Genomic DNA, 15,786 nt, shown 5'->3' on the forward strand with positions numbered 1-15,786 from the left:
GGCCCCTCTCTTACTGCTGGTGGTCTTTGGCCCACCTGGCCCTCAGGTGTGTGAGCGTCACATTGAGCTGTTCCAACAGCACAGACCAACCCAGTGACCTTCATAAATCCTCATTTTTAGTAAATTCTTCCTTCTTTCCCATTCCTTCCTCCCCTGTCTTTCCTTGGCAGGGGAGCTCCTCACAGCTCCATCTGCACAGGGCTGGGGTGTTCCACCTGAGAACAAGAACAGGTTGGAAGAACAAGAAGGTGTTCCACCTGAGAACAAGAACAGGTCAGCCCCTGGCTGTGTGCATCCTGCTGGGATGCTGGAACAGGGGCAGAAGGACCATGCTGTTCCTGCTTTGCCAAGCCTGGGTTGTAAATGGAAAAGGCTGGGTTAAAATCCCCTTTGGAGGCTCAGATGTAGGCAGCACGATGGAGCAAATTACTGAATGTATTGAAGGGCAAGAAAAGCACTACGGAACGGGGGTTTATTTGGGATTTTTCCTTCTGTTTCCCCCCTCCAGCTTCACTGGCTCAGCTGTGTGTTTTTATTACACTGATGCTGAGGCCTGCTTCCAGAACGTTTTGTGGGAAACTGAGGAGTTGAGTATGCCTGAAACCCCAGGTGACTGTGTGTTAGAAAAGGGGGAGTTTTCTACCTTTGTTAGTTTATTTTCTCAGCTCCCAGTGGGCTCTGCTGTGTTTCCCTGCCCTTAGTGTCCAGGGAGGCTCCCTGGAAGGCTGTAAAGCCTTTCAGACAGAAATGTAAAGAATTTGGAACATGTAACTATTGTTGAGTGAGATAAAAGCTTTTGTCTGGGGAAAAGTAGCAAGTTTGAGTTGATTTTTCCTGCAAAGGGAAGTTCTATATTTCTTCCCTCTGCTGGTCAGCCTTGATTTTATGAGAGTGCAGGAGCTAGGTGGGGACAGGCTGTGCTCCAGGGAACAGGGACAGGAGGAGAGGGAGCAGGCTCAGCGTGGAAATTTGGGAAATTCCTTCACTAAAGAGAGGTTCAGTGTTGGAAGGGGCTGCCCAGGGCAGTGCTGAGTCCCCATCCCTGGACGTGTCCCTGGAGGTGGCACTCAGTGCTCTGGGCTGGGGACAAGGTGGGCATGGGGCACTGGGTGGACTCAGTGGCCTTGGGGGATTTTCCAGGCTCACTGATCCTGGGATTCTGTGCCGTGTCCATCTCTTGTACCTGAAGTGAGCCCAAAATGTCACCAGCGGGCTGCAGGGTGGGCACATCCCTCTGCCCTCGTGCTTCCAGGCAAGCTTTGTCTTGGATTTGCAGCCATGCAAGAGGCAAGAAATTCTCCTTTAACATTTGTCCTGCAATCCACAGGTTTATTTTGGCTTAGACAATCTCTGTTTGCAGAAATTACTTGGAGCAGGAACAATTCCTGCTGTTCACTCTTAGGAGCTCTGTCACAGCATAAAGCAAATAAAGATAGCAGATTTTAATATGCAACCCCCCCAAGTGATAAAGAATACTAGCTTTGGAATGCTCTGTGTTTTCTTACAGAATGCTGCTGTTGGCAGCAGGTGAAGAGAGTAAACAGAAAGTTTTCCTCCTTGAAATTAGCAGAAATTGTTGCCAGTGCTGTGCTCCTCCCCAGAGCACTTTTGGGCAGCTCAGCTGGTCAGAGAGCCACTTCTGGTGTATTTTTTGCCCCAGGAGCAGCATGCCCCTGTTGTTCCTGAGTTCCTCCTGGAGCAGGGATGGTCCAGTCCTGACAGTGAGGTTGAGATCTGCTCAGCCATTTCACAGAACCAAGGAATAAACGCCAGGGTGGTTTGTGCTGCAAAGGACCTTTAGGATCATCCAGTTCCACTGCTGCCGTGGCAGAGGCACCTTCTGCAATCCCAGGGTTCTCCCAGCCCTGTCCAGCCTGGCCTGGGGCACTGCCAGGGATGCAGGGGCAGCCCCAGCTGCTGTGCCCACCCTGCCAGGGATGGTTCCTTCCTGAACGCTGGGGATCTTTCTGAAAGGGGCTGATAACGTTGATTTCCCTTCTCCTCACGTGTTTCTCTCCCTTTGCCCTCCCCAGCTGGAGGCAGTGCCTCCCTGCAGGGCTGCCCACGCTGCTGTGTCCCGGGATGGCCTGGAGGTGAGGATGACCCTGACTGAAAGGCTGCGCGAGAGGATTTCGCGGGCGTTCTACAGCCACGGGCTGCTCTGTGCTTCCTACCCCATCCCCATCATCCTCTTCACTGCCCTCTGCATCCTGGCCTGCTGGTGAGTCCTGCCTGCTCCCTTCTGGGCCCACCCAGAAGCTGTTTTAAACTTAGGCTTGATGGGTTTTGTCATCTTTTGTGGGACAGAAGAAACAACGGGGATGAAGTGTCTGCATCTGGTTTAATAAGTAAGAGCTAATTGAATAAGTGAAGTGAAGCAATAAATGAAATGAAGGTAACCCTCAAGCACCTGGTAGTGGACTCCAAAGCCATGAATTAAAAATGGGGAGAAGGAAAGGTGATCTTTCTTTGCACACCTGCCTGTCCTGTTCTCCCTGGAGCCTGCACTCTTCTGTTTCAGGCTTGGCACGCCCATGTGGGAGTAGATTCCCCACTCTCCTTATGGACCCTCATTTGGATCCCTAGTTTGCAGGTGGATATGATTTTATTCCCAGGAATGTCCCACGGGCTCAGAATCATCTCCAGCAGGGCACTGTGGGGCTGGGCAAACCTTTGTCCCCAGACCATGCACACACGTGCATGTACAGATTGTGTCTTGCAGAATTTAATTCTTTTGTCTGTTTTGGGCAAAATAAAGCCGTTGTGATGATTTGCTCCCCTGTTTGTAGGACAGCTCCACACAGACACAGGTTTTCCTTTGAGCTGTGGTGGTGACAGGGGCTGCTCGCACATCTCAGTTAAAACATTGTCAAAGGAAGGATTTTCACGTGGATAACCTCTGAGGTGGCTTCTCCTGGCTGGAACCCTTAGTGGTTGTGAGCAGCAGTGGGGGCATTGCTCCCTGGTTTTTCCCTGCTCCACAGGACTCCTTGTCACTTCCAGGGACAGTTTTATTCTCAGGTCTCTTGTCCTGTAGGACATGAAGCTTCTGCAAGGCCCAACCAAGTGGTTCCTACATTTCTCTGTCTTTGATATGGTTGCAAGTAGCAGCTCTGTGTTTTGGCTCCAGCTTTGCCAGGTGCAGCTTTCCAAAAGTGGCATTTCTTCACCTGGAAGCTGCACCCAGCAGAGTCCCACGTGTGTCTCTGTGTCACCTCACTCCTGCTTGGGAATGGCTTCCAGGATGGCCCAGGCTCTTCATTCCAGCTCTCCCAGGCAGCAAATGCAGCACAACTGCTGCAGTGTGACATGTTCACCCACAAAACGTGGTGTTTCGGGAGGGATCAACACGTGCATATTCCCTTCTGAAATTCAGGATTTCCTGGAGAGGAGACAATCTGATCAGGGTCACCACCGCGGGGTCAGGGCTTGGACGTGCCCTGTCACTGCTCAGAGCAGGCAGCTGAGGCTCCAGGCTTTGGTAACTCTGGGCTTGTGGAAGTGTCTGCTCTCCTGAGTGCCAACGTTTGAGGATTCTGCAGGGGCTGGTTTCCTGCAGGCTGCAGAAATCCTTCCAGGACACCATCAGGTGTGAAGAGTCTGTTTGCTTTCACGAGTTCCAGGAGCTCCTTAGCAAAGCAGATCCTGGCCCTGGGAGGGACAGGTGACAAGCACACGGTGACACCCCTGGGGAGCAGGAGGATCTCAGCCTGGGGTGGGGCTGCAGGCCTTGGTCCCTTTAGAACCCTTTTTGGGGTGTTTGGGGTCCTGCTCTGAGCTGCTGTGCATTAACCTCTGATAACAGGTGTTAATTGTGGCGTGAGAAGTGGCTTTGCTAATTAGGTCAGAACTCCAGAGTGGGTCCTACACCTGCACGCCAGGGTGTGAGAGTGAAGGGATTGCTGCACGGGGGCTGGTGCATTGTGTGCTGCACGGGGGCTGGTGCATTGTGTGCTGCATGGGAGCTGGAGCATTGTGTGCTGCACGGGGCTGGTGCATTGTGTGCTGCATGGGAGCCAGTGCATTGTGTGCTGCACGGGGCCGGTGCATTGTGTGCTGCATGGGAGCCTGTGCATTGTGTGCTGCATGGGAGCCTGTGCATTGTGTGCTGCATGGGAGCCTGTGCATTGCGTGCTGCATGGGAGCCTGTGCATTGTGCTGCTGCATGGGGCTGGTGCATTGTGTGCTGCATGGGGCCTGTGCATTGTGTGCTGCATGGGAGTCAGTGCAGTGTGGGCTACATGGGAGCCAGTGCAGTGTGTGCTGCATGGGGACTGATGCATTTTCCTGCCTGGAGCCTGTGCATTGTGTGCTGCATGGGAGCTGGTGAATTGCATTGTGCTGCCTGGAGCTGGTGCATTTTTTTCTGCCTGGAGCTGGTGCCCTGTGCTGCCTGGAGCTGGTGCATGTTTTCCTGCCTGGAGCTGGCGCCCTGTGCCGTGCTGAGGATGCAGGGGTGCTGCTTGGCACGGCTGCCCTGCTGCAGCTGAGCTGTGTGTGCTCTGTGGCAGCGCTCCTCTCCCGGCTGGGTTTCACTGGTGCATGCCAGCCCCCCCTGTGCAGGAGCAGCCAGGGAATGACCTGAGCCCAGCACTGAGGCAGAGGCTCATTTGGGCAGCATTTCTGTGCTGCAGGGCTGGCAGCACCCTCAGCACTGTGTGCACCCTCAGGACTGCCACCAGCACAGGGCAAGGGGGCTCAGGGAACCATGGAAGTGGTGAAGCTGGGAAAGGCCTTCAGATCATGGAGCCCAAGCGCTCCCCAGCACTGCCAAGGCCCCCCTGACCCGGGGTAGTGAAGACATCCCTGCAAACGAGAGAGGGTCTGGTATCCTGGGCCCTTCAGAGGGAGAGGGGTGCATCAGTCCTGACTGCTGCACCTGGCATCAAGGAGAGCTTGTGGAATTCTGCTGCAGATAAGTGATCTCACTTACCGTGGCTTTCCTCCCCGTCACATCAGTCAAACCCCACCATTTTTTTGCGTGCAGACAGTTTTAAAAAGTTGAAGTAAAGCACGAGGTCCACAGTTTATCCAGCAGGGGTTCTGGCCTCAGGCAGGTGGGGGCAGTGACCATGCAGGGAGTAAGGAAACCACAGAGTCTGGCCTGGTTGTTTTGGGTGCCTTTGCTCTTGGGAGGCTTTGTACAGACCCTGTTTTTAATGTCACTGACAGACAAGGCACAGCGTCTCTGGGTTTGATAATAAATTAATACCCAAAGCAAAAAATCCTGTGACTCATTCTTACTCTGTAGTCCTAAAGTCTGAAAATCCAAGTTAGTCCCCACATCAGAGGGAGAGTTTTCTTATAAATCCCTTTGTAGGTGACACTCATTTTCCTCATCCCACTTGAATGGATCTGTGTTGGGATCTGCATTTTCCCTGACACGGTGTCAATGTGGCCATTGGGGTAAATATGAATTTCTTATAAATCCCTTTGTAGGTGACACTCATTTTCCTCATCCCACTTGAATGGATCTGTGTTGGGATCTGCATTTTCCCTGACAAGGTGTCACCAACCTTGTCTGACAGCAGCCCAGAGAGGAATGGATGGCACATGGAAATGTGGCCATTGGGGTAAATATGAGATCCCAGTGCCACTCTGAGGAGCAGCTTTTAGTCCAGGTGAGGATTGCAGGTGACACCCAGGTGACTCTGCAGCAGCTTTAGGGCAATTAAAAGGGGTTTGTTATTTAACTGGAGCTCAGGTTCTGCTCCTGAAGAGTGGCAGAACTGGCTGGAACCAGAGCCCCTGGGGAGGTGTGTGTGAGTGTGTAAACATTTATTTATAATTCTTTAAGAATGTATCACTCCTGCACAGATCTGTACTATTTGTGGGGTAACCAGAGGACCTGAATTAGACTCAGACTCTTCCTGTTCCAAATCCCCAGAGAACAGAGCATGGCACTGGGAGCAGCTTGTGCTGCACACCAGAGGGGAATCTCCTTTCCAGTGCAGAATTTCGGGGCCCTGTCAGAGGCAAGCAGGGCACAGCCAGCACTTACTCAGAAGCAGGTTGTTGGTGCCCTTGCCAAGGCTAAAAAGGCACTGTTGCTGCCAGATACTGGCCTTGCCAGCCCTCTGGCAGGGCCCTGTTAGCAGATTCCCTCCCTCCTCAGCACTGGGATGCCAGGCTGCTCTGTCTTGGCTGCAGACAGGCCGAAAGCTTGTCCTGCTGGGAGCTGGTTTAATTCCATGGATCAGCTCCTTTCCTGTTACCTGAGACCTGGCAGCTCCCTGCTTCCCTCTGCCCGCTGGGGCAGGGAGGGGGAATGTGCAGGGAGGGCTTTGCCCGGAGCTCTCCTGGCCCTGCTCCATCTTGGTCCCCTGAGCTGTCTCCAGAATGTGTCAGGTACTTGGGTGAGCACCTCTGCCTGCTCCTCCCTGGTGCTGGGGGCTGAAATGCAGCTCCTGCTGCAGTGCAGCAGCTCCAGCTGGTTGCAGGATCTGTGTCTCCTTTATTCTGGGGTTTCAGAGGGGTGTCAGGGTGCACAGTGACATGAGCCTTTCCCAAATCAGAGCAACCTGAGCTTTCCTGTCATCTTTGCTGGATCCCAGGATCACAGCCTGGCAGGGCAGGGTCCCCTGGGCTGTGTCCAGGGGGGTCTGGGATGTCTCCAGAGAGGAGACTGCAGCCTCCCTGGGAGCTATTCCAGGCTCTGCCCCTCCATGGGCAGAGGCTGTTCCTGCTGCTGAGCTGCAGCTGGTGTGGTTTGGTTTGTGGCCATTTCAGGTCCTGCTGTTCTTCCCTCCCCTGTCTGTGCTTTCCATTCTCGTGTTCACCTCTTTCCCTGCTGCTCAGAAAAATCCCTGACACGCAGAAATATGAGGAGAGTCAAACCCAAGTGCTGGAAATGCCTTCCCTGGAGCTGAGGTGGGGCTGTTCTTCCCTCTGGGCCCCCGTGCAGTGTCAGTGACCCAGAGCTGTCACAGCACACCCAGAGCAGCTGGGGCTGCCCCTGGATCCCTGGATGTGTCCCTGGACAGGGCTGGAGCAGCCTGGGACAGTGGGAGGTGTCCCTGCCATGCCAGGGTGTCACTGGATGATCCTCAGGGTCCCTTCCATCCCAAAGCACTCCAGCACTCCGTGTTCCCAGCACCTGGTGGGTCCCAAAAGGGAGGGCCAGTTCACACAGGGAGCCCCTTTTCCCTCCACGCTGGGCCATGGACCAGGACTGAGAGCTCAGAGAGAATCCCCTCCTGCCCTGCTCTCACAGCAGAGCTCATCCCACCTGGAGTCAGCACCTGTGACTGGGCCTGCAGGAGAGCTGGGCCCTCCTGCCCCTGGAGGGGACTCTGCTGCTGGGGGATGCCAGGGTGACAGATCCCCTTGGAAAGGCACAGGGACAGCAGCAGCACTGCCAGCACAGACACCCAGGGCAGGGGGACACACTCCACAGCCAGACTAAACCTGAGCTGACTCCACAGCCAGACTAAATCTGAGCTGACTCCACAGCCAGACTAAACCTGAGCTGACTCCACAGCCAGACTAAACCTGAGCTGACTCCACAGCCAGACTAAATCTGAGCTGACTCCACAGCCAAACTAAACCTGAGCTGACTCCACAGCCAGAATAAATCTGAGCTGACTTCATAGCCAGACTAAACCTGAGCTGACTCCACAGCCAGACTAAACCTGAGCTGACTCCACAGCCAGACTAAACCTGAGCTGACTCCACAGCCAGACTAAATCTGAGCTGACTCCACAGCCAGACTAAATCTGAGCTGACTCCACAGCCAGACTAAATCTGAGCAGTCTCTGGTTGTAAGTGACTCAAATTCTACAAAAAAACTGCTGTTGTGACTCCTCCCCACTCACAGGGAATACTCCTCTGCAAAACCTTCTGTGAATCTCAAGTGTCTTCCTTGGATTTCTGGACACAGTTGCTTGGATTTCTAGACACTGAAATCATTTAGGGAAAAAGTAATTCCTCCTCAATGTTCTGTTGAACCTGCTTTGTTTATCTCTTAGGCTTGATCTCATTGTTCCTTTTTCTCTTCCCTGCCCTTGCTCAAGGAAATGCTAATAATTAGATGTGTTTCTGTCAGACCAATAAAGAGCAAATCTGACAAGCTTGGCTTCTGATTTCCTTGTTCTTTTTCAGCTGTTTGTTGTTCTCTCTGAAGCCTTGTGTTTAGGTGCTGCTTGTTCCTCCATGGCCTTTGATGATCCAAACTAATCCCAAATGAAGTGGGCAGAGCCTTGCAGGACAACAATTCCAAGGCCTTTCTAGTTATTGTGTCAGTATTGCCCCAAAATTCATCTACAAACAGGAAAATGTATCAGGAATTGTAAGGCCACAAAAAGACTGAAGTTCTGATCTCCAGTTTGGTGCTGACAGCTCCAGATTCTCTGTGGATCTCTGTGTGTCAGCAGCCTTGTTTTCCCACCAGTTCAATTCTGGTTTGCTTTAAACCACTTTTGAGAACATTTGGAGTTAAAAAATCACATCCTAAACTCTCTGTAACCTCATTTTCTCAATTTCTGAATGGTTCAAAGTCGCTCTTGTGGAACAGGAGCTACAATCACCAGAGGTTGTGGTGGCAAAGCAGCAAGATCAAGATTTCAGTTTTGGTGTCTCACTGCTGCTCTCAAAAGTGCTTTCAGGACCAATGAGGTTAATGACAAGTTTTGTAAATGAGGAAAAGCAGAGGATTATAAAGGCTTTGGGGCAGGGAAGCAGCCACTGGAGCACAGGGGATGTCTGGGCTTTGGGTGGGATGCACAGCTACTGAGCCATGCCATACTGAGTGGTTGTTGTCACACCTAACTTGGCTGGAGGAATCCAGGAGAGGCCCTGCAAGCTCTTCCCTTCTTCTCTGCCAGGACTTTTCCATCCCTTTCCAAGGGAGAAGGACTCTGGGGTAGCAGTGTGTCCCATGAAAGCCAAAGCCACCTTTTGCTGGGTCTCCTGTCCTGCACAGCTTGGCATTGCCAAAGTGGGCTTGGCCATTTTTTTAACTCTTCTATTATTAGTATTATAATAGAAATTATTTCTCCTTCTTCTCCTCTACCTCATTCTTCTCTTCCTTCTCCTTCTCCTTCTCCTTCTCCTTCTCCTTCTCCTTCTCCTTCTCCTCCTTGTTATTGTTGTTATTGTTATTATTATTATATAAAGTAATATAAATGATTGCTTTTATTGTTATTCTCCATACCACCAGGAGAAAATTACTTCAGCATTTAGACCTAACCATTGGTCTAAATTTAGACCATTTAGACTTCAACCTAAACCTTGGGGCAAGGTTACCTTTTTTGGGGATGCATTCCGGTATTTCGGGGAACATCTAATTTATTCTGCCTGAAAGAGTCCACGAACCTGCAAGATGAGGGCTTTGCCTGGTTGTGTCCCCCCAGCTCCCCCCTGCTGAAGCTGCCCCTGCCAGGGACGGGCCCCGTGGAGTTCAGCACGCCCCTGAAGGACTACGCTCCCCCCGGGGAGCAGGGGCCACAGCCCGGGGAGCCTGGAGAGCGCCCCGACTGGGTGAGTGCTGCGGGGCACGGGGGGACGCGGAGGGACACGGAGGGACACGGCCCTGCTGGGGACATGGGGACATGGGGGGGGACACGGCCCTGCTGGGGCACAGAGGGACACAGGGGGACACGGCCCTGCTGGGGACATGGGGGGGGACATGGGAGGGACACGGCCCTGCTGGGGCACGGAGGGACGCGGGAGGGACATGGGCCGCCTTCTCCTTCTCCTTCTCCTTCTCCTTCTCCTTCTCCTTCTCCTTCTCCTCCTTGTTATTGTTGTTATTGTTATTATTATTATATAAAGTAATATAAATGATTGCTTTTATTGTTATTCTCCATACCACCAGGAGAAAATTACTTCAGCATTTAGACCTAACCATTGGTCTAAATTTAGACCATTTAGACTTCAACCTAAACCTTGGGGCAAGGTTACCTTTTTTGGGGATGCATTCCGGTATTTCGGGGAACATCTAATTTATTCTGCCTGAAAGAGTCCACGAACCTGCAAGATGAGGGCTTTGCCTGGTTGTGTCCCCCCAGCTCCCCCCTGCTGAAGCTGCCCCTGCCAGGGACGGGCCCCGTGGAGTTCAGCACGCCCCTGAAGGACTACGCTCCCCCCGGGGAGCAGGGGCCACAGCCCGGGGAGCCTGGAGAGCGCCCCGACTGGGTGAGTGCTGCGGGGCACGGGGGGACGCGGAGGGACACGGCCCTGCTGGGACGGGGGGACGCGGAGGGACACGGCCCTGCTGGGGCATGGGGACACGGAGGGACACGGCCCTGCTGGGGCATGGGGACATGGGAGGGACACAGGAGGGACGTGGCCCTGCTGGGGCACGGAGGGACACGGCCCTGCTGGGGCATGGGGACATGGGAGGGACACAGGAGGGACACGGCCCTGCTGGGGCATGGGGACATGGGGGGGGACACGGCCCTGCTGGGGACATGGGGACATGGGGGGGGACACAGCCCTGCTGGGGCACGGAGGGACACGGGAGGGACACGGCCCTGCTGGGGCATGGAGGGACACGGAGGGACACGGCCATGCTGGGGCATGGGGACACGGAGGGACACGGCCCTGCTGGGACATGGGGACACGGGAGGGACACGGCCCTGCTGGGGCATGGGAGGGACACGGAGAGACATGGGAGGGACACAGCCCTGCTGGGGACATAGGGCCATGGGGAGGGACACGGCCCTGCTGGGACATGGGGAGTGACACGGCCCTGCTGGGGACATGGGGACACGGGAGGGACACGGGAGGGACACTGGGAGGGATGTCCCATGAAAGCCAAAGCCACCTTGGACACAGCCCTGCTGGGACATGGGGAGGGACACGGCCCTGCTGGGCTGCCCAGCACTTATTGATGGCCCAGAGCAGCTGTGGCTGCCCCTGCATCCCTGGCAGTGCCCAAGGCCAGGTTGGACACTGGGGCTGGGAGCACCTGGGACAGTGGGAGGTGTCCCTGCCATGGCAGGGGTGGCACTGGGTGGGCTTTGAGCTCCCTACAATGCAGACAGAGACTCAGACTCCTTTTGTTCTTGCCTGCTGAGTCCTGTCGTGTTCCACCTCTGATTTGGGAAGGGAAAACAGTCTGGCAAAGCCATTCTGCTCTGATTCTCTGGGAGCTCCCCAGCTGTGGGAATCTTTAAAATCAGAGGGTTTTAGGAAGGAATATCTAGGAAGGTGTTAGGAAGTTCTAAGCTTAACAATGGAGCTCTGTGCATTGTGTTTGAAGGCTCACAAGCAGGTGTTGTATTTGAAATAAGCATTGTTTAACCAAAGGTGCTTATAGTGGTTGGATAGAACTACTGTCAATGCTTTTGCTTTGTGTGATTGGGCAAAAAACTTTTAAAGTGAATTGTAACATTGATTTCTTGATCTGCTGCTTGGGATGTGAGCTGCTGGCATCTTCCCATTGCCATAACCATGGGATGGGACTGGTGCTGGAAAATAAAACAGCTCAAGACACATTCCCAGCAGTCCTGTCCCACTGGGGGTTTGTAGACCCCTGTCACTGAAGGGCTGCTGGGACAGACAAAGGTGATGCAGAGATTCTATCACTAGAAGGTATGAAAAGGTACTTTTTTATTAGAAATCTACAGTTTTTATAGAAACGATGCTGGGCTTAAAGACTTGATTGGTTTTTAGGAATCTTCTCTCGCACTATTGGCGAAGTATGAATAGCACACTCTGGAGAATCACATCTACAAACAACAGTTACAGAGAGAGAGATAACAGTTGTTCTAATTGTTGCTCTGAGCTTTCTCACAGCTTCCCAGGAGGATCCTGGGCCAGCTGTGTGTCTGTGTGATTACCCAGCCCCCGGGCAGCAGTGCCCTGACCCTGCCTGTTTCCCTGCAGTACGTGGGGGCTCCCGTGGCCTACATCCAGCAGATCTTCGTGAAAGCCACCGTGTCCCCGTGGCAGAAGAACTTCCTGGCCGTGGATGTGTTCCGCTCGCCGCTGGCCCGCGTCTTCCAGCTGGTGGAGGAGATCAGGAACCACGCCCTGAGAGACAGGTGAGGCCCAGGAGCTGCAGCTGGGCACAGCTGGCTGCACAGGGCTGCCCCAGGGCTGGCCAGGGGCTGCAGCTGTCCCAAAGGAGGGATCCATCCTGCAGCTGGGGCTTGCCCAAAGGGGGGATCCATCCTGCTCCTGGGGCTTGGAGCTGCGGCTGTCCTAAAGGTGGGATCCATCCTGCAGCTGGGGCTTGCCCAAAGGGGGGATCCATCCTGCTCCTGGGGCTTGGAGCTGCGGCTGTCCTAAAGGTGGGATCCATCCTGCAGCTGGGGCTTGCCCAAAGGGGGGATCCATCCTGCTCCTGGGGCTTGGAGCTGCGGCTGTCCTAAAGGTGGGATCCATCCTGCAGCTGGGGCTTGCCCAAAGGGGGGATCCATCCTGCTCCTGGGGCTTGGAGCTGCGGCTGTCCTAAAGGTGGGATCCATCCTGCAGCTGGGGCTTGCCCAAAGGGGGGATCCATCCTGCTCCTGGGGCTTGGAGCTGCGGCTGTCCTAAAGGTGGGATCCATCCTGCAGCTGGGGCTTGCCCAAAGGGGGGATCCATCCTGCTCCTGGGGCTTGGAGCTGCGGCTGTCCTAAAGGTGGGATCCATCCTGCAGCTGGGGCTTGCCCAAAGGGGGGATCCATCCTGCTCCTGGGGCTTGGAGCTGCGGCTGTCCTAAAGGTGGGATCCATCCTGCAGCTGGGGCTTGCCCAAAGGGGGGATCCATCCTGCTCCTGGGGCTTGGAGCTGCGGCTGTCCTAAAGGTGGGATCCATCCTGCAGCTGGGGCTTGCCCAAAGGGGGGATCCATCCTGCTCCTGGGGCTTGGAGCTGCGGCTGTCCTAAAGGTGGGATCCATCCTGCACCTGGGGCTTGCCCAAAGGTGGGATCCATCCTGCACCTAGGGATTGGAGCTGGGGCTGTCCCAAAGGTGGGATCCATCCTGCTCCTGGGGCTTGGAGCTGCTGCTGTCCTAAAGGTGGGATCCATCCTGCACGTGGGGCAGTTCACCTTGGTGCTGGAGAATTCCCTGTGCTCCAGGTAAGGCACTGAAAGTCCTCAGGAATTTTCTGGTCAGAGTCCAGAAGGGGCCTGCAAGGTGATACAGGTGCAGAGTCTCAGAATTCCTTCACCCCCACACCAGCTCCATATCACAGGGGGTTCTGGGCCACTGCTGGAATTTCCTGCTCAGGAACCCTCTCCTGACTTTCTTTGGCTGTTTTTAGGGCCAGTTTGTACCTGCTTTTATCCTGTTGCAGCCTTTGTACAAAAACAGCTTTCCTCAGCTCCCAGGTGTTTCCAGGGGAGCTCCCACTCCCCAGCCCAGCCCCCTGTTTGTTAAAAGCCAAACAGAAATCTCTGGGCTCACTGGGGAGAGGCTCAGCATTCCAGGTGCCATCCTGGGTCCTGCTGGTGGCACTGCTGGCAGTGGGACATTCCTGAGGGTGGGAGAGCAGACCCACACCCAGGTTGTCAGGGGAGTCTCACTTGTGGGGTGTTTCCCATGGAAAGGCTTTTCCTGAGACACCTCTGAGATCACAGGTCTGTTTTTGTGGCCACACACATCAGTTTTGCACATTAAGAGGTGATTTATTGATGTCCCTGTGTCTCTCTGTCCTTTCCAGCTGACACGCTCCCACCTGGAAGCAGAAACTCTTTTTACCCCCAGGTGGGGTCTTGATCTTTGTGCTGTTAACAGAAAGGGTAAAGTCATCATTTTTGAGTGTCCATCCTGCTCCTCTGGCTGATGATGTGTCCTTTTGGGGACCCATCCTTCACCCCCAGCTGCTGCTCTTGGAGGTCATGTTGTAGAAATGCCATTTTTGCTCTTCAGATTTCCTCAGTTTTCTCTCCCTGCCAGCTCCCCCAGCCTTGGCACTGCCCTTCTGTCCTTTTCCCCCCTTATCCTATGGGATAATCATCTGTTGCCAATTACAGGCAGAAACAGCCTGCTCCCAGGCCTGTGCTGTGTTCTCATTATCTCCCTAGTCTTCTCATTGTATTCTCATTATCTCCCCTTGGCATTGCCCTTGATGAGCAGTGATGCAACACAGAAACAAAATTATTACTTTTATTATTGCTCTTCGTGCCACCAGGAGAAAATGACTTCAGCATTTAGACCTAAACCTTGGGGCAAGGTTACCTTTTTGGGGATGCATTTGGATGTTTCAGGAAACATCTAATTTTGAGATAAATTCTGCAATTACCTCAAAAGTTATTACGAAGTTCTTGTTTGTTGCCAGTGACAAAGCTGAGCAGAAATATTTTTTTTTACATGCAAACTGGCTTGTATTCTGTTTTGTATTCTTTTCTGTTATATTCTATTACGTATATTTTATATTATTTTATATTCCAGGAGGGAGCTGCAGGTTGTTAAGGGTACCTGGGCAGGTGGAAGTGCTAAGTGTACCATGGGTGTGTTTCCACTGGCTGCAGATCCAAGCACTCATCTGTGTAAGTCAGGAGTGACCTAAATCTGTGCTCTGCCCCAGCTGTGGGTTTGGTGTCACCCTGCACCCTCAGCACCCACAGGGACAGGGGCTGGGAGCGTGGCCTCGAGGGCAGGAACGGCCCTGGGCTTATCTGCAGCGTGAGCTGTTATCTCTGCCACATTCCAGAGCTGATAAAACACAAACCACGGTCATCTGGCTGGTCCTGGAGCCCTTTCCAGAGCCATCACTGCATCAGTTCCTTTCCATTTTCCCTCCCAAAGCTTTGGTCCCTATAAACACCGTTTTTTGGAAGTGTATTTTCCATTGCTGGCTTTTGACAGCTGAGCCTTGTGCAGGTGTCCTGCCGTGCAGCCACAGGGTGCACATTGTGCAGGGGGTGTTCACAGAGGCAAATCATCATTTTTTGAGATCCTGTGCTCGTTCTTTGTAGTTATTATAGCAGAAATCTCTTCTGGACAGGGATCTTACAAAGGCTTCAGTTCCTTTGCCATCTGGAAGCACCTTCCTGAGGTGTGCAGAGCCAGAGCCAGGCAGGCCTTAGCCTCAGACTTTGGCAGCAGTTTAAATTTAAGGACTCCCTCTGGCCCACACGTTCTGGTGAAGGCAAACGAGGTGTCTTTATAAAGTGAATTATTTATTACACAGACAGGAAAGAACAGATGGAAGATTTAATCAGAATATCTCCCCAGTAGAAAAGTGAAGAAGTGCCAGTAGGTTACAGCACAGCCTGTGTTAAAGCTGGCAAAGGAACCAGCATTGATTTGGGAGTCAGATGGAGCTGCCCCTGGACACGGGGAGGAGTTCAGGGGCCTTCCTCAGCCCCTGGAGTAACCACAAGGCAAAGCAGTGTCCCTGCTCAGGGGAGAGAGATAGATAGATAGATAGATGTAGATATAGATATATAATGATTACTGATTAAAAAGTTACAGTGACAAGGTATAGCATTAAGTCCAGAGTGTTCATGGTGGCTGAGGACAACCCAAACAAGTGATTTCACTTGTATTGTTACCAGTCTGAGTAGATCAGGATGTTCTCCACCCTTAGAGTGTTAAAATCATAGGAGAGATGGGATAAATGAGGATCCCAGAAAAGTTCCTGGAGTTCATTTTTCAGTTGCAGTGATTGGAGGAGTTCAGTGATGGGTCAGTGACTCCCTTCACTCCATTCATGGTTCTCAGTGCAGTGTTCCTCAGTGAAGTTCAGCGTTTCACATGTCCTTGCTCACCATATCAAGTGTTAGACAGTTCTGCAATCACCTGGCCAAATGTGTGTGCACTACAGAACAATCTGGTTTTAGCCCCAGGGGGATCACAGCTGCAGTGAAACTCAAATTGTTCCCACCTACTGCAATGGGGAATTTCATA

General features: G+C 53.2%; 1 protein-coding gene across 3 annotated transcripts in view; it reads left to right on the forward strand.

Annotated features, from left to right (window-relative positions):
- Positions 1 to 15,786, forward strand: part of LOC121337904 (SREBF chaperone) — a 54,781-nt gene that overhangs the window by 12,328 nt on the left and 26,667 nt on the right. For all 3 annotated transcript variants that reach the window (XM_041408310.1, XM_041408312.1, XM_041408311.1), the window contains exons 2-4: positions 2,034 to 2,221; positions 9,351 to 9,477; positions 11,830 to 11,987. In XM_041408310.1, coding sequence (XP_041264244.1) covers positions 2,100 to 2,221; positions 9,351 to 9,477; positions 11,830 to 11,987 — 407 coding nt within the window. In that variant the 5' untranslated portion in view covers positions 2,034 to 2,099. The remainder of the gene's footprint in view (positions 1 to 2,033; positions 2,222 to 9,350; positions 9,478 to 11,829; positions 11,988 to 15,786) is intronic.

The sequence above is a fragment of the Onychostruthus taczanowskii genome, unplaced genomic scaffold (genome assembly GCF_017590055.1).
Source record: "Onychostruthus taczanowskii isolate IOZ18803 unplaced genomic scaffold, ASM1759005v1 scaffold3, whole genome shotgun sequence".
NCBI classification, from domain to species: domain Eukaryota; kingdom Metazoa; phylum Chordata; class Aves; order Passeriformes; family Passeridae; genus Onychostruthus; species Onychostruthus taczanowskii.